Below are 24,215 nucleotides of genomic sequence, written 5' to 3' on the forward strand. Positions count from 1 at the left end.
CTCTTTTTCCTCCATATACTCCGCAAACTCCAGCTCCACCAATCTGTTCTGACTGCATTCTACAGATGTTTTATTGAATCCATAATCACATTCAACATCACTTCCTGGTTTGGAACACTGTCCAACATCTACAGGAATCCACTAAACAGAATCATAAAACTGAGCAGCAATATAATTGAACAGCAGCAATATAATCTGCCATTATGTCTGATGTGGTGCTAATGGTTTGTGTATGTGCGTGCGTAATTATGGTAATTATTGTATTTTTGAACTGCTTTAAAGAGGATCTGAGCCAATGTGGCCCAGGCAAGGGTCTCTTCTCCCTCACCTTGTTTCTACCAATTCTCTAAAACGTTAAAAATCCTAATCTTTGTTCCTCAAGAGAAAGACAAAGGGCGTCAGACCAGGAAGTCCTTTGGTCTGTCTGTCTTTGATTCGGACGAAAATACAATGTATCTTTTTTTGGTTTGGTGCGGTTCCTTTTCACGTAGCAACTTTCGCAAGAGCCCCAGAATTTGTCAACAAACCCACATGTGCAAAGATCATTCAATCATTGGGAGAAACGGTCGGGGGCGGGGTAACACTCGAACTTCTTCTTCCCCATCCTGATGCTGGATGTATTAAATGCATCAGCATTTTTATGTGTGTTGTCCCGCATACTTTTTATGTTGTCGTCTGCCCAAATATGCAAAAGACATTTTGCATATTCTCCTCTTCTTCGCTCCATGTTGAGCCACGACTCATTTTAAACTGACTTGAAGGCATTCAAGTTTATCTTAGTTTGAATAATAAAAACCACCACACAGTGAAGAGAACTCACAGAGAAAACCCATCAACTCATTCCTCAGTTACATTCCTAAAGCATTAACACACCACACCACCACTGCTGCCCTTTTCTGTTCCCTCCTGTTTGAATAATTTAGTCAAGCCCATCTTGACTCTGACATGAGGACATCACACACACACACACACACACACACACACACACACACACACACACACACACACACACACACACACACACACACACACACACACACACACACACACACCACAAAACTACTGAACCATTTGAACAGGAAACGAAACTTAGCTTGTTAGAGCCTGCCTTTCTCCACACAGACATGGCAGAGCCTCATATCCCCGTGAGGATGAACCACCTCCGCTGTCCAGTTTGCTTCAAGATCCTCAGGACTCCTGTGACTGTTCCCTGTGGGCACAACTTCTGCCTGCAGTGCATCCAGCGCTGCTGGGATCGTGACAAGAGGAGCAACTCCCCCTGCAGCTGTCCTGAATGCGGCCACACGTTTCCCTCCAGACCCCGGCTGATCATGAACACAACTCTGGCTGACTTGGTGAGGGACACAGAGCAGCGGGATGCTGGCAGCGAGAGCTGGAAACAGACACATTCAAGAGTGTCCACACAGGCCCCGAAAAGAGCCTCGAGCTGCACAGAAACAGGAAGCCCTTTGTGTTGGAGGCACAACTGCATCCTGGATGTCTACTGCTGCACCGATGAGGAGATCATATGTGCGGTGTGTGCTTCATCTGAGCACATAGGGCACACCATTGGATCAGTGATGGGGGAACGGAAGAGGAAACAGGTACTTCAACAGAAACACAAAGAATGATACATTTTTTAAAAGTTAGTTATAGAGAACGAGGAGATTTTCCCTTCAGTTTCAGTTCATCCAAACTACTCCACCCCAAACTTCACAAGGGCACCAGCTGTTGCTGTGGCTGAGGAATGAGCACCTCAAATACATATATTTTTCAGAGTTGCTGCTTTTTCAAGCCAAGGCAAACTTCAGCTGTAAGCACTTTCCTCTGAATGCACCTTAACGCCTGTTGCAGACACAAAACTGTGATTTAATCAAATGTTTTATATGGTGGAGAAAAGGCACAAAAGAAGCTGCTACTTTCCAAAATATATGCTCAGACAGAGCCAACCAAAATCTGACCAGGTCACACACACTTTTTACACTTTTACAAGCACAAAAATGGTGTTTTACAGCACATATTTAAAAGTTGCCAAGCCTAAAACCAGTTTCACAAAACTAAAGGGGCTGTGTGTATTTCTATGGAACACTGAAGGAGGAGCTGAAGAACATGCAGATGAAATCCCAGCAGGTTCTCCAGGAGCAAGAAAAGAAATGCAATAAGTTGTGGGAGACTCTCCAACAGATTGAGGTGAGGACTACATGTGGCCAATGTGTCTTCATACTGCCTGAACTCATGAAAACAGATAAATACACTTGTGTATGAAAACAGGAGGAGGCGAGAAAAACAGAGGACTCCTGTGAGGGCATCTTGACCAGGGTCATTGACTCCCTCCAGAGACATTACCTATCAGTGAAGGAGCTGATTGGAGCTCAGGAGAAGGCGGCAGCAGCTCAGGTTCAGATCTCCCTGCAGACCCTGCAGATGAAGATGGAGCAAATGAGGGAGAGGAGCACTCAGATGGATTGTCTGGCACAGACTGACAACGATGTCCATTTCTTGAAGGTACTGTGATCATGTCATGAGAAACTTTACCTGAAAAAAGTCCCAAAAAGTTGGGACGGTGTGCAACACAACAAAGAACAATGTTCCAAACAGGTATTTTTGGAGCATTCCCAGTCTGTCCCAACTTGTTTGAAATGTTTTATTTATGTGTTATAGCATCCCAACTTTATTAAAATTGGGGTTGTAATAGAAGACGTTTCCAATTCTCTGTCTCTTCCTTCTCTCCTCACAGAAATGGCTGTCTTTGCGGCACTGCTGTGAAAAAGACCATCTCCGCCCTCTCCACAGGGACTCAGAGGATCCGCTCCTCCCCTTTAAGTCTACAAAGAGGGCTGTTGAAGAGCTCGGGAGGCATCTAGAGGAATTTTGTGACAAAGAGTTCATCTCCATCTCTCAAACTGGTATGTGCTATATCTTTGTTGCCAATCAGTGATGAACAGAAGGAGGGTGCTTTGCTTACATCAATCAAACTTCAGCATTAAAAGGCAATGAGCTGAGATGTTATTAATAAGACCAATAAAAGCTGTGTTCAGGGTCCTGTAGTTTTCTATGTTGGCTCACTGTCACGGCTTACTGAGACTCCTCTGGAATGGAGCCATCATTAAAGCTTTGAATGACACCTGTGTTTGACAAGCTTTTCAGCAGTGATCCACTAAGATTGTCTCATAGGTCTCCCTGGAGTTAACAACGCTGAGCAGACTGCAGAGCCCAAAACCAGAGCAGAGTTCCTGCAGTGTGAGTTTATCTTCTTGTGCACAAGACTAACACTTGAAGGCACTTCGGTCCACTATACCTGAACCTCATCTGTAGACAGTGGTGGAGAGTAACAAAGTACTTTTTTTCACTTTCTTCACTATCTCAGATGCGTGTGGCCTTAGCCTGGACCCTGCCACAGCTCACGAGGACCTGCTTATTTCTCATGGAGACAAAGAGGTGAGGCTGAGCCCTATCAAGTTTAAGAGCCCAACTGGTTGTAACTCCGAGAGGTTCGTCCACCGACGGCAGTTGCTGTGCAGGGAGGGACTGCAGGCCGAGCGCTGCTACTACGAGATAGAGTTGGAAGGGGACAAGGCCGAGATTGCCCTTGCCTACAAAACAATAGACCGAAAATCCCGCACAAAACTGTCAGCATTTGGGGCCAATATAAATTCCTGGAGTCTTGATCGCTCCGCACACTACTCCGTGAGCCACAGAGCCGACAGCATCCAGCTCACAACAACCCCAAATCATCACAGGATCGGCGTTTATCTGGAGTTCAAAAAGGGAACTCTGTCTTTCTACGAGGTGTCAGACAGCATGACGTTTCTTTATAAAGTTGAAGCTACATTCACAGAGCCGCTGTATCCAGGTTTCTGGCTGTCAGAGAATTGTTGCATCAGGATCTGTGATTTGAGACGACACAGACTGTAAACCACCGGAGACACCTTGATTAGTTTGAGTTTGTTTTGAATTATTGATTGATTGTTGATGAAGTAAGTAAAAGTGTAATGAGATGAGCACCGTATGAAATAATATTGAGCTGAATTGAATAACCATGAACTTAAACGACTGCATATCTCAGGTTTGGGGGGGCCCCTTTGCATGACCTCGAGAACCTCTGCCTGGACCACATTTTGGGGACCCCTGTCTTACTTTAAGGACCAGCTGGTTCTTTGTAAATCAATGCTGAACTCAACACTGCTTTCTCTTATGTTTTGTATGCCATTTTATTTTTTTTAACTAATTATCATCATGTCATGGTCTGCCTGCTGTTTTTACATGACTTTAATACTTCAGTATTTTAAAACCTCAGTAAAACCATTACACACAGAAGCTTCGCATGCAGGTGTTTTTATTTTGCAAATAAAATGCAAATTCTGCAAATAATGAGAAGAAACTTAAGAAATGTAGGTAAAAGATACATAGAAAGTGTTGTTCAACAAGACGGAGGCTGCACAGCAGTGTTCTGAGCTAAATGCTAATGTCAGCATGCTAACTTGCTCGTACTGTCAGTGCTAACATGCTGATGTTAAGCAGGAGGCATAATGTTTAGCATGTTCACCATCAAGTTCAACTATCTAGTTCACTAGTTTAGAGCTAATCAGCCTAAAATTCAAAGTACGGCAGAGGCTGATGGAAATGTTTTGTTGGCATGTCGACATAACCTCAATGTAACCGCCATGTGTTGTGTTTAGGGACCACCCAGAAGAACTTGTTAGTCTACTACCTTGTGGTTTTTCCTTTTTTGTATTCATGAATTGCTTCGCAGGCTGGATCAAACCGCCTCTCAAACTGTATATGGCCTGGAGACCACAAGTCCAGGGATCATAAAAGTCATCAGGATTAATCTTCTGGGCGCCGTAGATATCTGCACTAAAAGTACCTGCAGTAGTCGACATTACCATACATCGAGCACAAAAAAAAAAATCCAGATATCCGACAGCAGCTTGTCCACTCTTTATTATTAATATTTTTAGTGATGTTCACAATTTGTACAATAATTTGTCAGAATCATACAATCATAATATGACCAAGGAGAGAGACAGAAAGAAGCTAAACTTGTCTCCTGTACAAACAGTGCTTGAAACGTGTGCTCAGTAAGGCCCTGCACCCACAGGTAATAAGAAGGAACATGTAGTGCACTCACACACACGCACGCACGCACGCACGCACGCACGCACACACACACACACACACACACACACACACCAGCTCCAGCACTTGTAAGGAAGGGTCGTAACATCCCTTTGGATATAATGGGCAGTTCCTAATCGTTGCTATTAACTGACACTAATGTGTCAAGCTTCTTTGAGCCTAAATTACTCTTGAGTTCAATAATTTCATATTGCTTTTACACAGACCTTGAATTTACTGCTATGAGGACAACAAAACAAATGCTAACTTTTTTGCAGTCCTAGTGAAAAAAGTGCACATTCATTATTACTTTATGTTACATTTACTGCTACAACAGTTACTTCTTAAGACATTAATATACTTCACATGGATAAAATCTACCTCCAATAGCTTGACCACATAAGATTATTTACAGATTTGGACAACAGAGCGATCTCTACATGATGCACTCTCAGCCTCAGCAGAGAGTGCATCGCTCACACAGACTAAAACAAGACGAGAGATGAAACAAGACTTAATGTTTATAGTGGTCCTGCAAGACAGTAATGCTTATTACACACAAAATTGTTGAACGGATGAAAAATGAAGGGACAAATTTGCTGTTCTTCAATCTACCACAAGAGGAGCAAAAAGGTTTTAAGGTTTATTCTCTGTACAATAGCTGTTCGAGGACAGACTCAACCTGTCAGGCTTAGCTTCAGATAGTAAAAGTGAATTTGGATAAAATAAAATGAATTTGGATGAAAGACACAAGTATGCTGTGTGCTCATGTGTTTGTGTATGAGTTTAACTCAAGTTTAAATGAAATGAAATGAATTTCCACCACATGGTTTGTTTTGGGTCTGATTTCACTTTTCACATTTCATAATTCAACTAACACTGCAAAAATAGCTAAATTAGGCTATTATATGACTGCAAGGCTAACAGTGGGGTTACAGACACTCCCAAGTGGTAATGGTGAGAGTTTTTTTTCTGTTGTTCATGTTCTTCTGAAAATTGTTTGGATGCAGAATTTCAGCTAAAAGATTGTTAGCATCTTAACAGGCATGCTAGCATTGTAATGTGCTAACAAGCTAACATCTATTGGATGTGTTAAAATGCTGATGCTCCATATAACATTTATAATACTACATTGTTATCTTGCAAACATGCTAATGCTCAGCATGTGAGTTTGTTTTAATACATTTAGCATGTTAGCATGCTATTTTAGCCTTCATCTAAAGTACGGCTGAGGTGTTGGACAAGAGGAAATTTTGACCTGCAGGTGGTGCCAGATTAAAAGTTAGGTAGTAAATGCAGGTGGTGCTAGTGTGGCTGAAAACAAATGGACCACTAAACCTGCCGTGGAGACAGGTGAGTGACACCAGGTGCAGCCTGAAAACACACAACTCTGATGAACACAACAGCTGCTCCCATTTAAGACTGCACTTCACACAATACCTCCACCTTCCAGCAGCATTTTCACATCCCACAACAAGAATTAGCTACACAAATTACAAAATAGATGTCTTTAAATATACAATTTAAATAAGCATCACACAAGATGAAAATATACAGTATACATACATATACTGGTCACTTTCAAAAGATAAATCTTTGTTGTTCATCACACCTACATACACTGCAAATATACAGAATTATAAATATAATCCATTTAATCCATAACACCATGGCTTTGAATATTGTGATAAAAAAATAAACAAGGTATCCTCTTCCATGTAACAGGAACTTGAATGTGCTCACATTGAACTTGTAGACAGTTTTGCATGACTACTCGCTATCAGCGTGTACAAAAACTGAAAGAGGTTCAGGGAAACATGTCAGCTGGTTTAACATCAGGAGTCATATCAGGAGTCAAAGACCTCCATCACGAAGGAGACATCGCTGAGTTAATGTTAAAGTCTGCTTCAATAACACTTCCAGATGTTTATTGTTCTGCAAATATACAGAAAAGCTGCATGTGCATTTCCATAATTTGGATTTTTGTGCCTTAAATTCCTAAATCTGTTGGATCAGAGCTGATTTTTCAGTTACTCATTCATTATGTTTTTGGTCCATAGTGAACATAGTTCGTGCATTCTGCTTTGTGCTCCAATGCGCATATATATATATATATATATATATATATATATATATATATATATATTGCTTACTCATTGTGTGGGACATAGTTGAGCGATTACTTTAACTCCACATGTGTGTAAAAGTTCAAAATAGGATGTCCCGAGTTAGAGTTAGTGATTCACTTGTGCACAATAATCAAATTATGTCTCTTTTGTGCTTTTCCAGGAAAAAAAAAACAAAACTGTTTCAAGCAAGCAATGGGCACCTGTTTCATATTCACATGAACAAACTGTGCTTTCTGTCACTGAAGGATGAAAATAAGATCTCTGTAGTTCACTTTTAACACAATTCAGCATGTTCTTTCTGTCCGTCTGTAATATAAATATGTGGATTTCAAGTGTTTTGTTGTCTACTTTTTACTCTTTGGTGGAGAAACTGAAATGAGTCACAAGTGACTTAATAACATGCACATAAATGATGATGAGCCTGTAGCTTGAGAATAAAAATCATACTGTCCTATATCATATATTACTATACTGTACACTGCTGTTCACAGAATGAACAAGAACAATACTGGCTACACAGACGACACAGTGAAGAATGGGAATGGAAGAGAATGATGCATAAATGGATGTCATGAAAGCAGCCTTAAGCTGGCAATACACAGAGCCTTGTAAAAACAGATCTACACAATGAGAAGTGATTTCTAGTTCAGAGCACCTGAGCCGAGGTGCATGTCAGACATACTGTATGTACCCACTGAAATCACTGCATAAGGTGTAATAGAAAAGAACTTGTTTGGTGTTAGATTGTATGGCTTTGATGCACAGTACCACGACGGAGGGCAGCAATGCAAACACTGACAGCCTTAAAACTTTAAATTAACTAAACTCACATTCATCTTGGCTCGCTGCCAGCATACTGAGTGAAAACCTGTTCAATCAGCAGGACCACACCAACTCCTCTACATTCATTCTCTCAGCTCCCCTGCACTGTGCAGACAGGAATGTGCAATATGTGTGTGGGGGGAGGTGGGGGGGGCGTGTCTGCTCACCATCCTTATACTAAGGCAAAGAAAAGCAGATCACAGAACTTCATCTTAAACCCTGTGATGTTAAATACAGAACTGGTATAAATGTACAGTGTGTCACTGTCAATCTCACCCTGGTTTCAGTGTTTGATCTGCTGCTAAAGAGTGAACTTTTTTTCCTCCTGCTGCAGGTGGTTCCTTGGTGTTATTTTGTGAAGCGTTGGGTGGCTACATACAGTTTTGTGGCATTAGTAGGGCAGTGGTGGGGATTCCCTGCGCTGCAGTGACCCCCAGTGGAGACTTTATAACTGGAAGGTAAACTGTGCTACAGGACTGGGGTGTCAGAGGGATGTTTGGACAGCAGTCAAGAGTCAGACTCTGGTGTGGCAGGCGTGGGCGGTGTAGTTGGTGTGGTGGGGCTGATGGCAGCATTCTGGTAGCTCGTACCGTAGCAGCTGTTCGGAGACAGAGAGTTGGGGTCCAGAGATTTGTTCCCTGCTGGAGTCAGGTAGGCTTTGCGTGCCGGCACTGATGATGGCGCCTCGCCGGGCTTGGCACCGAGGATGAATCTGGCCTCGTCCTGCTCCTCCAGGTTGGACATGTCCTTCATCATGGTTTTACGGTAGGAGACAGACAGCTTGTTGGAGCCGTCTGACATCAGGTTGAAGCGCCGGGCGATGTAGACAATGGGGAGAGGAAGCATGGCTACTGCGATGAGAGCGAAGCACATGGCCAATGCCCAGGGAGGGTAGCTCTGGAAGCGCTCCTGAGCCTGCAGGCACACAGAGGGGCTTTAGTGATTAGGCGTAATTCAAAAAGACATCAAAAGAAATATCTCAACAACTTTCAGGTGGATTGACTATGAAATTTTGTACAGACATTAATGGTCCCCAGAGGATGAATCTGGCTCCCTTTGGTGATCCACAAACTTTTTGCTAAACATTATTCCATATTAAATTTAGCTTCTTAGCCTTGTTATTGTTGACATGTTACTATTTTAGATTCAAAGAGACACGCATAATGTCATAATGACCAGGATTATTTTTGGGGATACATATTTGTCTGTGAGACTTCCACACAAATTTCATGATGACAAAAATTAGATGTTAAGTCATGTATACAGGATAAAATGTGTCCAAAAAACTTTGCAAATTAGTTAAAATTAGTCAATTGCATTTATACGTACTGTATATCCCAAAATCACATTTTTTTTTCTCTCAATCAGTCAATCAAATGACACTTTGTGACTCCAGTTAAGGAAAACCCATTCAACAGGAAAATATAAAAACAGCAGAATAAAAAAAAACAAACAACAACACACACACACACACACACACACACACACACACACACACACACACACACACACGCGCGCGCGCAGACACGCACACACACAGACTGACCAGCTCTTCGACCCAGGCATTGTATCCTGGCGGGCTGATGGCCATCTCAATGACAGTGGCTGCGATGAGCACAATGAGACACAGAGGGGAGACGTACTTCCACAGGTAGAAATAGATCTTACATGGTCGGAAACCCAACATGTCCTCCAGGTCCTGCATGAACCTGATGGAGACAGAACAACAACAACAATTACAGGAGTGAGTTTTAATACTTTAGTTTTAATATTTTAATTAATGAGTTTTAAGGAATGTAGTTTTAATACAATGCACAATGACATGTGCACACAAACCTGCAGTTTGTTATACCTTTTTGTGCCGTAAATCCAAGCGACAGACAAATTCTCCAGGATGACCACTACAGTGAGAGGCAGTCCGGCAGAGTAGTCATCAAACATGGTGACAAAGTAATTCCCTGAGCGCTGAACAAACAACAGGCCACAGAGGAAGGCCACTATGCAGCAACACACTGAAACAAACCATGACAAGAGGAAGAATTAGCAGCCAGTCAGAGGAAAAGATGACAAATGGTCAAGATTTAGGTCTAATGGATTAGAAAATGGAAAAATAAAATGGTTTTATTGCCAGTAAGTTGTTCTGTTTCCTGTGAGTGTTTTACATTCTGGACTCTCAGAGCAATAATACAAAGCCTAATGCAGTCCATTCCCAAAAGTGCTTTAATGCTGTGCTGAATCAGGGGTTTCAGCTACTAACAGCAGAGTGGCCTGACTGAGGAAGTCAATGGGGGAAGTTTACCAGTGAAAAGCTCCTTCTGGACCTTGTAAGCATCGAGGACAGGTGTGGTAATGCCGGTCATGGTGCCGATCATGCTGCCCAGACCGAGGTTGATGAGCATGAAGAAGAACATGACCGACCAGAATGGAGATGCAGGGAAATGGGTCATGGCCTCTGTGAAGGCGATGAAGGCCAAGCCTGTGCCCTGGACAGCCTGCAGAGAGACGGCCAGAGGAGTGAAATCAGGTAACAGACAGAACAAGCAGTGGATTCGTCTGTAGCAGGACTCTGCTAAAGACTCACCTTGTTGAGCTCGTCCTCCAGGAGACAAGGCTCGAGACCCAGCTGGGCGAAGCTGCCCTCTTTCACCGTCTTGATGACCCCGTACATCTCAGCGTAGTCTGAGGTGCTGAGATGGGAGAAGTTTACATGTGGAGGGATCAGATCGTGACTCAGGACGTTAGAGTTGAGGTATCCCAGGATCTTCTCTGCATTCCTACACAGATAAAAGGACAGACTCATGAACTTTATTGATATATCTACATATCCAAGAAAATTACATATTGTTCTCAACAGATATATACAGCTAAAGAAAGATATCAAGCTAAACAAATGCAAGAAGCATGTACAGATTATATATACAGGAAAGGCCTGGACAACCTTCTATCTCTTTACAGGTCAAATTGTTGTATACTGTATATAAAGGTAAAGAATGCAAGGACAAATACTGTATGAACTCTACTTCCTTCAGAGTATATGTACAGTCTGCTTAGACTTAAGCAGCTTAGAGTGTGGCAATGACAAGATAATATGTACATATCATTGCATGATGTTCATTGTACACTGTAATATATATGATATGCACAGTAAAATGTCTCATTTCTGTGTTATTTCTGACACTTATTATACTTTTTTTTGTTTTTACTGTGTTACATATTTCGACTGTGCCATAGTACAAAACACTGTATTTTATCATCCATATCTTCCATGTGCAATTCAAGCCAATATTATTTTTTAGACTCTTCTTGTATATAATGTACATATAGATTTATACTAATTCTTTGATGATCTCTCATTCACACAAATTTTTAAAACCTATATGTATAAAAATAAGATTTAATGTTGTCTGCTCTGCACTTTTAATTTAAAATTTCCTGTCGATCATAAATTCAGGCTGTGGTTTTTAGGGAATGTACAGTACATGCAAAGAAATTAAACGTTTCAAAGAGGCTGGTACTTCATTGTTTGCGTAATTTTGCGAATGTTGCGTCAGGATGAAAAGCTTTTACAGATGTGAACTTACTCCACGACACACTTTTCATTCATGATGTTGGCCTTGAAGCCCAGCACAGCGAACACCACAAGTGTGGCCAGAATAGAGGTGAAGAAGTTGATGACAGAGACGAGCACTGCATCAAAGTGACAGTTATTATCGATCTTATTGTAACTGGAGAAGGCTATGACCCCTCCGAACCCCAGACCGAGGGCGAAGAACACCTGGGTGGCTGCCTCCCTCCACACCTGGGGCTCCAGCATCTTCTCCAACTGTAGGAGACAGAGAGGGGACATCAGTTTATAACTTCAGCAAAATTGGACATTTGTCTCCGTGACTGATTAAAAAAACTGTGACAAAGCAGTTCTGCCAATCTCACCTTGGGAGTGAACATGTGAGCGATACCATCCACTGATCCCTTCAGCATTAAACCTCTGACCAGGAAACAGAACAGCACCACATAGGGGAACAGAGAGCTGAAGTACATCACCTGTGAAAGTGGAGGAGGGAAAACATATTGAGGAAAAGGAAACAAGCGGTCTCCTTCATGTTCTTCTGTCATCATATCATTCAAACCCTCCAATACCTTCCCAGAGGAGGCAATTCCTCTGATGACAGCGAGGCACACGATGATCCAGGCCACCAGCAGAGACAGAGTCATTTTGACGTTGAGGCCGCCACTCTCGGCGATGGTGCTGGTGGTGTTCAGGGTCTGACGGTACCAGAAATAGGTCGTAGCTGAGCTTTTTTCACACTCCGGCTCCACAACTGCATGTTTTGCAGACAGAAAGAGATGGCGCTTTAGTCAGGGTGGTAATGAAAGGAGAGAAACAAGTGTGAAGATGCAGTGGGGAGGTGTGGATGTCACGGTAAGGGCAGAAGGAGAAATATGATGAGATTGAGAATGTTTGCTCAGGGTCAATATCTCAATTCTCGGCTGGTTTACACTTCACAGACTTAAGTGGAGCTGAACAAGGTCGACCACGTGCTTAGTATGCTGAGCATGAACCTCCAATTGACCACACCTGAGATTTTTTATAGTGCACACACTATATTCTCTTGTTTGGGAAATGATATATACTGTCTGCAGCTGAGTTCGGAGTCAGCAGTGTTACGATTCTCCATATAATGTTGCAGGATGGGCCAGATTAATTCATGCAGAAGCACTCACACATAAACACATTCAGATGCAGGGAAAGCTCTTTATATATTGTATGACAATCTAAATCTGATTAATTCAAGATTGCATCTGTTGAATTCATTGTTTATTAATTCCATCATGATGCTTTGTGTGTCACACTGGATGCAGGTGGATAAGACGCACACATTGTTTCTGTGCTGCCAGTGAAATATTTTACACTCTGCTTCTGTCCTTCAGCATCAGCGTCCTTCAGTCTGAGCAGCAGAATCTTCTCCCCGTCTGTCTGCCAGCAGCTGCGGCCTAGCTGAGTCATACACAGGCTGAGTGTTTCTTGGCTGCCCCGGGGTTATGTTATTATCGCTTGTAATCAAACTCCAGAGGGTTTTAATCTGGATTATGTCCGTGAAGTCGTGACGGAAAGTTGTAAGGAAGTTAACACAGTTTGCCTGATCTGCTTACTGCAGGTGTGTGGACAGAGGCTGAGGCTGCAGGGCTTCATGCAAGGCAAATTTAATCCTCAAGCTCTCAGCTTGGTGGCCCGTTGAGGAATTGCTATGAGATCCATCTATATGCTCTCTGACAACAATGGACCATAACAATGACCAAACGGATATTGTTCCAAACGTGACAAAATCCTGAGAATGAATGCACTTTTGATATTAGATACAGCCTTTGTGTACAGATACAGATACAGACTATAAAGCCATCTGATTCAAGAGGTTGATTTGACAAACACAAACTTTAGCCACTTTCAAAAATAAATACAGTAAAAAGTCTCCTTTTTCTCTGTCCCTTTGATTGATCAGCTATTTCACAACTGGTTTCTGCACTAAAATTGTATTTTTTAGTGTCCGACGGTTCATTATGAAATTTTGTATACACATTCAATGTGAATTCAGCTCACTTTGATGATCCCCTGGCTTCTCCTCTAGTGCCACCATGAGGTTGACATTTTTCTTTTTTTATTGAAATGTCCCCTCCGAAAAGACTGACATTCCCATCAGCCTTGGTTGTGCTTTGTGTTTAGTACTAATTAACAAATGTTGGCATGCAACTAAGATGGTGAATTGGTTTAACACTGTAGCTACTTTGCATCAGCATGTTAGTATTGTCTCTGTGAGCATGTTAGCATGCTGTTGTTAGCACTGAAAGCATTGCAGTGTATAAATACCAACACTAACATTGCTGCAGACTCTAAGTCTTGTTTTGTCTATTTGTGTTTTAATTTATTATAATAGCTTTCCTTGTCTCTTCGTTAGTATTTAATGTCACTCACTGGCGAGTGTCCCATTCTTTCTGATCGGACAGTCGCTCCATGGAAGAGGATACTGGAAGGACTGGAAGAAATAGAAGATGCTCCAGCCAATGATCACGTTGTAGTAGAGACCCACGAAACCACACACCTAGATAGATAGATAGATAGATAGATAGATAGATAGATAGATAGATAGATAGATAGATAGATAGATAGATAGATAGATAGATAGATAGATAGATAGATAGATGGTTACCAATTTGCAATTTTATTGACATTTCACAGTATGCCCTCTGCTATGTGAGGTAAACAGCCCTCATACTGTGCATTACAGCAACAGAAATTACCACTGTAATGTGTCAAATTTTGACACCTCCACCAAATTGTATAATAAGATCTGCACAGAGTGAGAGAAGTATGCAAATGAGGCAGCATGCTTTGTGCATGTCCCACGTTGCTGTCAGTCTTCTTAGCAGTCGTGCCAGCCAGGACGTTCACAAGCTAAATAAGGTTGAGGAAAGGATGAATAATTAAAGCGCTCTCTTTTCAACACTGATCTTCTACAAGATATTTATAGCTACTTCTGCGCCAGCCGTGCAACTCTAAAGAAAGCCTACCTTTCACTCTCAAACACATCAATAGCTCCCAGAAACCCACAAGATGCTGAGGCAGTGTGGAGGCTGTTGTCCTGTATACAGATGTTCCTGTAACCTTATCCCACTCATTGCCATATTGGTTTCATGGCTGTTACATGTTATTAACATGCATATAAAACCATGCTTCATTTAGATAGATAGATAGATAGATAGATAGATAGATAGATAGATAGATAGATAGATAGATAGATAGATAGATAGATAGATAGATAGATAGATAGATAGATAGATAGATAGATAGATAGATAGATAGATAGGTCATGCATGCATTTGGTCATGCAGAAAAAAGGGTACCATCATAAATCACACAGACAGAGCAGTGGCTTGTTTTCTATCTTTTAACTGCTGCACATTCAGCAGATATGCTTCTGTTTAACTGCAGGATTTGGCAGCTGTTACAACCTCATTACAACCTCCCTGATTCTTATCTAAGTACCCAGACCTTTTCTCTCCACAACACTGCTGTCAAACTGTTTTTCTGAGGCCCCCTAAGAGCCTCGAACAGCTGCAGCACACCAAAGAATCATCAAGAATAGTTTAAAGGGTATAGACATAATAGATGATCCTGATTTACATTAAACCAATTAAAGGGAAAAATAGCAAAGAAAAATTGCTGCCATTCCCTCTTACCATCAGACTGGACATCCCTATGCCACCCAGACTGGGACAGACGTAGTTCCAGACCCCAATGCTCCCACGTCGGATTTTCTGACCCACAGCCAGCTCCAGGAAGAAGAGTGGGATGCCGATGAGGAAGAGGAGGATGAAGTAGGGAACCAGGTAGGCCCCTGAAAAATAGGAGGGCTTGTTAAACCTATGCTGTACACTATATGAGGTATTTCGAGGCAAATGTGCCAATTTGTACCATTTAAACAAAAATGACAGAGACCAAGGGAAGTCATATATTTGGCTGGCAAACAAACAAAGAGAAGAAACAGGCACACACAAAGAAATCTGATTTAATCATAACTGAAAGTAAAAACAGAAATTGAAGTGTCGCTGTAGGAATTACAGAGTGTCATTTTTTCAAGACAATGTGTGGCTTTTACTTTAAATAATGTACACTTGGGACCACTTTTCTCTAGTTTTCACAATGTGCTGTATTTCTGCAGATCTTCAGCTGCAGCTTTTGTTGAGAAAAGTACTTTCCTTGTTTGCGTGTCAATTATGGTATTAGACTGTGTTCAGTTTTTAACACAGTGGTGAAGACAAATAGCAATCGCATGTGGTATAGGACAGGTGTTAGATTGCGTCACATTAAATAGGGGTTTTATATTTTTCTGGTCATATACAATAAATATAAACAAGGCTTCCTGTTCAACTTGCAAAATGTGATATGGTGATTCAGAGAGATGTATTTATCCAACCACCCTCCTCCTGCACTCAGCTCCCCTCACATGTGAGGTCCTCCGCTCCACTCGAGGATATTCTTTGAATTACATTTCAGTTTTGATGGAAGTCTAAATTTGTCCCTTTGCAGCATAATCCAGAGAGGCATAATCAGGATGCAACTGTGTTTTATGTATGAAGGGTGAGTCATCATCTGGGACTTATAGCAGGCAAACACATACTACTATTAATAAATCAGAAGTGGGAATTACATTCAGTGGCACGCATTTGATAGTGGGAGAAGTAATGAGGCAGCGAGAAGAGCGGAGGCGAAAGGCTAAATCAAGAAAGCTGAACTAAAGAGGATAGTGAGGTTAAATGTAGTGAGAAGTTTTGGGCCTTTGCCAGGATCCTCCAATCAACCACTCCATCACAGGTTATTTCAACTGGAGCCTGATAGATATGATTTACGACAGAATCACCACGAGGATGAAGATGTGACAATGGAGGGGGAAATGATAGAAGGTGTGATGAGGGAGAGAAGTAACAGAAGTGAGAGAGAAGCCTACACAGCGATAAACAACGCAGTCCTTTAATGTGTCTGTAATTGGCTCCCTGACAGAAAATTACAGAGTGAAAAGTGGCCGCTCGCCAGGGCACATAACCTGACTGGTCTGGGAGTCTGGTGTCAGTAAATCCTCTCTCTATAGGCAGTAAATCCTGCCTATATGCAGTAAATCAGACACGGGCAATAAAGCAGCAAACACAGAAACATTAAAGACTCAGAGCGATGTAAGCGCTGTCTATCAGTCCATGACAGCGAGGTGTTTCTCACCTATAGTGAACACAGGTTTACACAGTGTACGATTACATGCACACAAGACCAAAATAAATGCTTGTCACGATACAGTTACATTCATGTGTTTTTATCGAGCTCTTTTCTGTTTACCAGAGGATCAGTTGAGCCCAGCTGGCCTGCTCTGCCGGCTGTAGTAATCAATAGTGCAGCTATATTTAGACCTGGCTGTTTTCTGCACATTACAGCTGCTCTCTTGGCACTTCTGCACTGAATGGAAGTGACATGTAGTTTTTGATGCTTCTGGGTTACTGAGCTGCTAAAAGTGAAAGACAGACAGCTAAAGAAGAAGCTGAGCAGATGTTGGCTTTATATATGAGCATTCATGTCTGAAAGATTTAAACAACAAATCAGTGCTGTCAAACAGGGCTGAGGAGTACTGCAAAAATATGCAAAAAAACACCAAACTTTTGTGTGTGGCATATTAGAGTTGGTTTTGAATATTGAATTTGCAGAACAGAAACAACAACTTGAATGTTGATAATGGAGAAGACTGATTTATTGCTTAGCCCTTGTGTCAAACACTACAAATGACTTTAATGGTGGAAAGACGGCTAAAACGCCCTCCCCAGGTGGATGTACAGTGGTGTTACTTTTGGATGAAACTCATTTAAGACGTACTGCTTGGTTCAAAACTTATGACAATGAGGACGCTAAAATGCTTAGTGGGTTATTTGAGGGGGCATGAAGAGGGATGCAATCCCCCTTTTGTTAGCAAAATGACCAAAATGCATCCCCCATATTGACCTGCCACCCCGCCAGGGGTAGTGTAGTTGAATATTAGCCTGGTTCGACTGACTCATTGATCCTTTATCTCATGACTGAGGTTTGTGCAAGTTAGAATCTATGGCCTCGACCGTGACTCTGAAGTATCAGTGGCCTCACTGTGCTGTGTATTGATAAATCCATGGAGCTGTCTGTGGTGCTGAAGCAGCAGATGGATTTGTAATTGTGTTTTTCTCTCAGTCCCACCCTTTGTCTTGGATGTATTGGGCCACCTGCCCTGTTAAAAATGAAGATATTGCCTGCTGAGCATGCTGATGTTTGGCAGTTATGCTATTAAACATGTTCCAGGCTAACATTTGCTAATTAGCCCCAAAAACCAAGTACTGCTGATGGGAATGTCATTGGTTTTGTACTGAAAATTTTGACTTGATGATGGTGCTACATATTCCAGTTTTCAGTGAGAGAGTTCACCTAATATGTTTTCTGCATGGATGTGATTTTAAATGTGTTAAATCACATCAATTACACATTTCACTTCATGGAAAAAAAGGAAGTTGCTATGTTTATAACTTCTATGTGATTAGATCATCTTTTAAATATTCAAAAACCATCAGTTTTTATAAGCACAGAGATAAAGTGAAAGCTGGAGCACTCTGTGTGCTCAGGCTTTTATTCTCAGTGTCCTTGTGTTGGAGACACTATCGGTGTGCATTGCTGTCTGTCATATTGTCTCTTTTTGTCACCCTCACAAAGGGTTGTGGTAACATCCTTCCACTGTGGCCTTTATGTTAAGATCAAGTTACTGATATCAAAGCTTGGGGTTAGTAAATGTGATCAGTTACTTTGCGCGTTGTGCAACACAGCTTGGACTAATGTCACTGACTCACCTCCTCCATTCTTCTGGCACAAGTAAGGGAAGCGCCACACATTCCCCAAGCCCACAGAGAAGCCCACCTGGGCCAGGATGTACTCCAGTTTGTTGTTCCAGGCGGGGCGCCCATCGTTTTCGGGCACTTCTATCTGCGGGACTTTCTTCCCGGCGGCCCCTCCGACATTCAGGGAGCTGCTCTTGTAGTCGAGCGGCTCCTCGTGTGCGAGCAGGTCAGCCACTGACTCTGTGACGTGCTCATGGCTCTGCTCACGCTGCGTTACCTTACTGTTCTTAGGCATCGGGGTCGGGAGGGGGGTGGGGGTGGAGAGAGAAAGAGAGCGAGACAGAGCCTGGTAGGAACAGGAGGAAGTGATACAGGCAGAGTGTGGAGAAGAGATGGATGGATGTAGCTGTAAGGGAGATGCTGAGGAGTGATTTCAGGTCTCGGCCTCAGTCCTGCATCAGAAAAATAGAAGATGCATGTTTCAAGGACATCATCAAAATTAAAAGGTAATAATGTTGTATTCATGGACAAAAATCCCATAAATAGTCTATATTTTAAATAGGAATGTCAGTGTAGTGCCCCTGACATGGATCATTTAATGTACAGTCATTTTAGACCTCCCTTTCCTGGCTGTGATCCTTAAATAACACTGCACACTTTCACTGACACAATTATTCCTCCATTTAGTGCTTGGTTTGCCTCGTAATAAGACACTGGATTGTAACACATGGTTATGTCTCTCCAGAGTCATGAAGCATGTCAGCATAAAGGCAGGAGACCATTTGTCACACCTGTGTGGTAGCTTAATCTCAACAGTCTTTCAATAAAAACTCAACATGAACGGACATTTTTACAGTAAAAAAAAACAAAAAAACTGACACTGTAAACAAAAACTAAAACAGTAAAAAAAACATTCTCCCACAGCTCTTTGTTTCTCACGCAATGTTTCTGGTTCCAAAAAATTCCCAATCCTGCAAATTGTTCTGTTTAATTTCCCTGTTCTGCAAAGCTTAACTTTAGTGAAGCCCCCCCCCCCCCCCCCCCCCCGTAAATCCCCATAATCCTCAGAAGCCTTGCGGCAACATCCATCCTCACCCCTCTCTCAGGGAGTGGTTGGTTCAACCCAAACGTAATGGAGGAAGTGAACATGATGCTTTGGATGAAGTGCCGTCATGTGTTCTCCTGATCCACATCACGAGCCCCTCATTACTTATTGAGTGAATCGCTTCTCTGTGATAAAGAGCTGCTGTCCACTGAAATGCAAAGCTGCAAAGCTTGTGGGTTGTTTGAACACGACTTCACATGCAGGAGGAAAAGATACAGAAGAAAGAAAAGACTATGATTAAAGAGTAGATCATAATTTTTACTTCTCTGTGTTGGCGGTGTCTGGTCAACTCACCAGAGTCCCTTTAGAGCATGAGTGAAAACATGTGGAAACAGTATAGAGAGTGATGCTGCGCCTCAAGTGTGTTGCAGCAGCAGTGATGCACACGAGCCTTTATCGTCACAACACTCACTGCTTACATCAGCCTAAAACAAACTCCACCAGCAAAGAGCACAAATGCCACACACACTCTCAGAGCAGACAGAAGAAAGCTGCAAACACTCCTTAACACTTCCTTCATTCGCTCTCAGAATGTGCATTTAGCTTTCCTTGCTTATGTATTTTTCATCGTCACAGCAGATTTCTTCCTGTTTGCATGTCAAGATGAGCCTATGATGCAATAATCCACAGCCATTCACAAGTCTTCATAATCCTGTGTGCATTAACTCTAAAGCCCCCAGCGCCGCTTTTCTGTGTTGTCATTCAATCCCATCATACAGCATACAAGACACGTAATATCAATCAGAGGCTGCATCATCCAGCCAACACCGAGAGATGAAAACACATCAACTCACCCAACCAATAATCCAAAAACACACAGTTCAGATGACCCCGTCTGACGCTAAGAGTCTGACTGTGTGCAGCAATTTTATAGCACAGTAAAGGCATGTTTTCCGGAGCAGGAAAAAGCCTCTGGATGGCTCTGCAAGGTGTCCTTAGAAGAGGATCTACATTTTCAGTACTGCAAATATCTGCTTGATCTCTGGATATTTATACTCTTTCCTATCTAATCAGACATTGTGCATGCATCATAACAAGGAACAGCATGTATACACTGTACAAAAAATGTTAAAAATGTCTGTGCAAATTCATAAAGCCAATGTTGACATCTTCCAATCCCTGATTTGTCCAATCAACAGTCAAAAATCCAAAGATATCCAATCCCATATGACAGAGGAAAGTGGCAAATTCTCACAAATGAAGAAACCTGGAATCAGGAAATGTTTGCTATTTTGGTTTAAGAAATCATCAAATCATCAATCAATGATTAATCGATCATCAAAATAGTTGCAGATTATTTTCCTGTCAGTCAGCTTCTCGATGAATGGACTAGTTGTCTGATCTCAAGAGATACTACAGAAAAAATGTAGAATCATGACAGTGTATTACAAGCAACATCCGAATGACTATAAATAACACTCAACACACACCTACAGTCAGTGGTTCATCAGCTATTTCACACCGGAAATTAAAAGCATTAAAAGTCTGAAGCCTTTGATTTGTTATTCCCACTTTAGTGGCAGATCGCCGAACTTTAAACACTGCGAATAAAAAGCAGGAGGACGCCAGTTTACAACGTTTTCCTAAAACTCCAAAATACAGCTGTGCGGAACAGCTGCACGTCGTGTGAAGCTCATGAGGCTCTCGCTCATCAACACCTCAGCACAGATCGCTTAATGTGACCGCCAGGTGACACATCTGGTGCTGATGCTGATCGCTCAGTGCTCCGCCACCTCTGACTGTGACTGACTTTTAAACACAACCAAGGTCAAACACAAGTCTTTTATGACCTAAACTCGCGCTCCTGCCGGTCATCGTGCAAATTTTACGCGATTGCAGACAATTCCCGTGACTCACAAACAAGCGTTTAAGGCTTAAAACAAAGCAAGTGAAACTCTTCACCGGCTGTCTGTGAACTTTCTGCAGAAATGAACATCTTTCTTATTGCAGGTGATGCCGCCTGTCGCGCTGTTTTGCCTCTCAGAGAGGGATGCACAGTCAGTGGAGGGGTGTTAGAGTAAAAATCTTTCTCACCGTGAGTCTTCAGTAGCGATCAACTATTTCCAGTTTTTATTGTGAACGCAGATGTCAGAGGAAATCTGTAGAGAGGCATGCATACATCCGCTAAGCAGCACTTGTGCGTCGGTGTGGTACGGACTGAGCGCTCTCAGGACACTGGAGGACGGAGGATCACATGCTGCTCTGCCTACAATTGACATGCAGGGTGGAGAGTCCGGGGCGCACCGTGACGCACAACGTGCTGCTCATTATCCACAATGACAAATTATTACCTGCCGCTCACTTGTTTGAGACTTCGGGCCATCGCTGCGTCTCGGCACGGGCAGGTTGGGATGCTGAGGGGGGAAATAAGAGCAAAACCGTGCGCGTATTTGTCAAGGTTATCCACTCCTACCTGAGGAAGTCAGCGAGTGACGCTGCTTTCGTCATCCCCATCTCAATTGATAAAAAATTGAAGCCATTCAGCGCTGGCCTGTCAGGATGTAGCGAGCGATGCGCAGACATAAAAGCTCCTCTAAAGGTCATAAAAAATAATGCCACTGAGTTTTTGCGAGCATCAGATGAGCAAGCCTTTTCCCACCGCTCAATAAATAAGCATTAATAAACAAATTAATCTCATGATAAATACATGAGCAGTAAATGAATAATACAGTGAAAGGGAAAAAGGGCGTTTTGTGCTTGAAGAAGAGCAAATGTGTTAGTAGAGTAAGACACGCCAGATCGTTTAAGTAAAATTAGTAATATCCTACATATTGTAAAAATACTCAATTATGTGTAAAGGTCCAGCATTCACAAATTTACTTAAGTAAAAGCAGAGAATGTGCTTAAAGTGTGTATAAAAGCCATCTGTCAGTGTCAGGTTGTTATATTCTTGCATCGTTATTATTTAGGCCTTAACAGCAGGATCTTGTTGTTCATAGTTCTCCAATATGGAGCTAATGTTCCCTGCTCTAGTTTTTATTTTTCACCTTTATTTATTTATTGAGGGCGATTTCACTGTTTTGCAGGAAAGTCCTGATCACACACATCCACACCTGGAAGCTGCTCAGTACAACCACACTACCATGTCACTGATCACTGAGCAGCTCCACTGGAGCAAGTTGGGGTTAAGTGCCTTGCTCAAGGGCACCTCAGTGGTGGTAAATGAAAGGGGGGCAAGATTTATCCACCCAGATTTATCCTGAACCAGACTGAATGTGTGACCTTCTGGTCACAAGGTCAAAACTTCAGTTTAATCTGTAACTATTCCTGTTTCAAAGTTGTACTCGTTAGCCTATATAACATAATACATAATACTTAGTTACTTGTTGTCACTGGCCTCTACTTACTAAGACAAAACTTACATTGATATGAAAGTCTGTAAAACACTGTTTTGATCAAGCTCATCTCTGGGGACAGATAATTCTCTCCATAGATGGCTGCTGTCTAATAATCCCTGACAAACAGCTTTATCTCCCTCATCAACGTTAAGTCTTTGGACTTGCACTGGGTGGTCTTTTCTCTGTTAAACACTGGACACGCGACATGACTGCAGCAGACACAGGGGACCCAGGGGACCATAAATCACGCACCAGCTGACAGAATATTCTTTAATACCACCGCAATAGAGGAGGAAGACGTCACTGAGAGGCCATTTTTCATCCTGACCCTATGGATTTATTTTGTCCCCCATGTTTACCTCCTCTGTGGACTTAATCAGACATGTGTCCTCACTGGCTTCTTGGAGTTTCTCTTCATTTGCATCATTATCATCACTGTGGAGCTTGTTCTAAGTGATTATACATAACAAAGGGAAGTGCGTATACCCCAGATTGTCTGATCCCTACAGCACATTTCAGTCAAAGCTCATATCTCACATCCCCTCTGCTTGTGATGCCTTGCTGTAGGATGTTGCTAAGACTGTTTTTGGGTTAAACTGAAACCCACAGCAGAGTGCAGCGTCCACACAGGGTCTGATCTATCTTTCCTATTTCTACAGCTGGTCCTCGCTCGGTGACGCTTTTGACGCACCTTCTTCGAGCTGACTACTGGGAGCAGTTGCTGTGGCAACCTCAGGATCATATGACAGACTTTGTCTCATTTTTGCGCTCTCCTTTCTGCATTCCTCACTCCATACTCTGCTTTTTCCTATGGTGGGAGACCAAAAAAATTCATTTGAAACATTGTGTGAACTGCTGGGTTTCTTCTTCTGTTGGTTTAATCTATAGTCTCTGAAGTTGTATGAAGATTGACATTAATATTTATTTAATCCAAATCAGAAGTCACTTAAATAGTTTGACTATACTGATGCCTAAGTTTCACATCTCTCCCCAGGTCTACTTTTTCCCTCTTGTTTCACAAGTGGATTAAAAATGATCATCTGCAGTGTTTTCTCACCCCATTTTTGCTTTCACAACCTCTTTGTCACCGCTTCTCATGGGACAAAATGTTAGAAAAAACAATTGGAAGAACATGTCTGAGAGAGCACATTGAGAATGAAACGAGTTGAAGAGGATGATTAATACTGATAAAGCCAGTTTAACAACAAGGATTGAAATAGCATAACAATGGCCAAGGCAGTGCTGGAGGGCATCTGCTAAGTGGACAGCGGTGTGTCACTCAGTGATATGCTCACATTATGTTTTCAGGTTTTA

The 24,215-nt window shown here is 42.2% G+C and overlaps 2 protein-coding genes across 3 annotated transcripts; one reads left to right on the forward strand and one right to left on the reverse strand.

Moving 5' to 3' along the window:
- Positions 1–1,113: 1,113 nt before the first annotated feature.
- Positions 1,114–4,315, forward strand: LOC139329280 (tripartite motif-containing protein 16-like protein). The gene is made up of 6 exons (XM_070959485.1): positions 1,114–1,604; positions 2,095–2,190; positions 2,272–2,505; positions 2,738–2,906; positions 3,175–3,240; positions 3,368–4,315. The coding sequence occupies exons 1-6, from the start codon at positions 1,125–1,127 to the stop codon at positions 3,913–3,915; spliced, it is 1,593 nt and encodes a 530-aa protein (XP_070815586.1). The 5' UTR covers positions 1,114–1,124; the 3' UTR covers positions 3,916–4,315.
- A 2,951-nt stretch (positions 4,316–7,266) lies between these two features.
- On the reverse strand, positions 7,267–22,101 carry LOC139328946 (sodium-dependent neutral amino acid transporter SLC6A17-like). Of its 2 annotated transcripts, none has more exons than XM_070959035.1 (12): positions 21,977–22,101; positions 18,471–18,910; positions 15,303–15,460; positions 14,038–14,164; positions 12,207–12,388; positions 12,000–12,110; positions 11,651–11,892; positions 10,651–10,843; positions 10,369–10,561; positions 9,922–10,081; positions 9,616–9,778; positions 7,267–8,984 (listed from the first exon to the last, which is right to left on the reverse strand). In XM_070959035.1, exons 2-12 carry the CDS (start codon positions 18,751–18,753, stop codon positions 8,577–8,579), a joined length of 2,220 nt encoding a protein of 739 aa, XP_070815136.1. In that variant the 5' UTR covers positions 18,754–18,910; positions 21,977–22,101; the 3' UTR covers positions 7,267–8,576. The 2 variants fall into 2 exon arrangements, with proteins under 2 accessions (XP_070815136.1, XP_070815135.1); XM_070959034.1 differs by lacking the exon at positions 21,977–22,101 and adding an exon at positions 21,855–21,968.
- Positions 22,102–24,215: the final 2,114 nt, after the last annotated feature.

The sequence above is a fragment of the Chaetodon trifascialis genome, chromosome 3 (genome assembly GCF_039877785.1).
Source record: "Chaetodon trifascialis isolate fChaTrf1 chromosome 3, fChaTrf1.hap1, whole genome shotgun sequence".
Lineage (NCBI taxonomy): Eukaryota > Metazoa > Chordata > Actinopteri > Chaetodontiformes > Chaetodontidae > Chaetodon > Chaetodon trifascialis.

Excerpts from the sequence above, each read along its gene's own strand:
- LOC139329280 (XM_070959485.1), top strand. The coding sequence starts at position 1,125 with ATGGCAGAGCCTCATATCCCCGTGAGGATGAACCACCTCCGCTGTCCA. Across the intron at positions 2,191-2,271 it reads AGACTCTCCAACAGATTGAG|GAGGAGGCGAGAAAAACAGA; the intron begins GTGAGGACTACA and ends GTATGAAAACAG. Across the intron at positions 2,907-3,174 it reads CATCTCCATCTCTCAAACTG|GTCTCCCTGGAGTTAACAAC; the intron begins GTATGTGCTATA and ends ATTGTCTCATAG.
- LOC139328946 (XM_070959035.1), bottom strand. The coding sequence starts at position 18,753 with ATGCCTAAGAACAGTAAGGTAACGCAGCGTGAGCAGAGCCATGAGCAC. Across the intron at positions 14,165-15,302 it reads TAGGGATGTCCAGTCTGATG|GTGTGTGGTTTCGTGGGTCT; the intron begins GTAAGAGGGAAT and ends CTATCTATCTAG. Across the intron at positions 10,562-10,650 it reads TGGAGGACGAGCTCAACAAG|GCTGTCCAGGGCACAGGCTT; the intron begins GTGAGTCTTTAG and ends GTCTCTCTGCAG.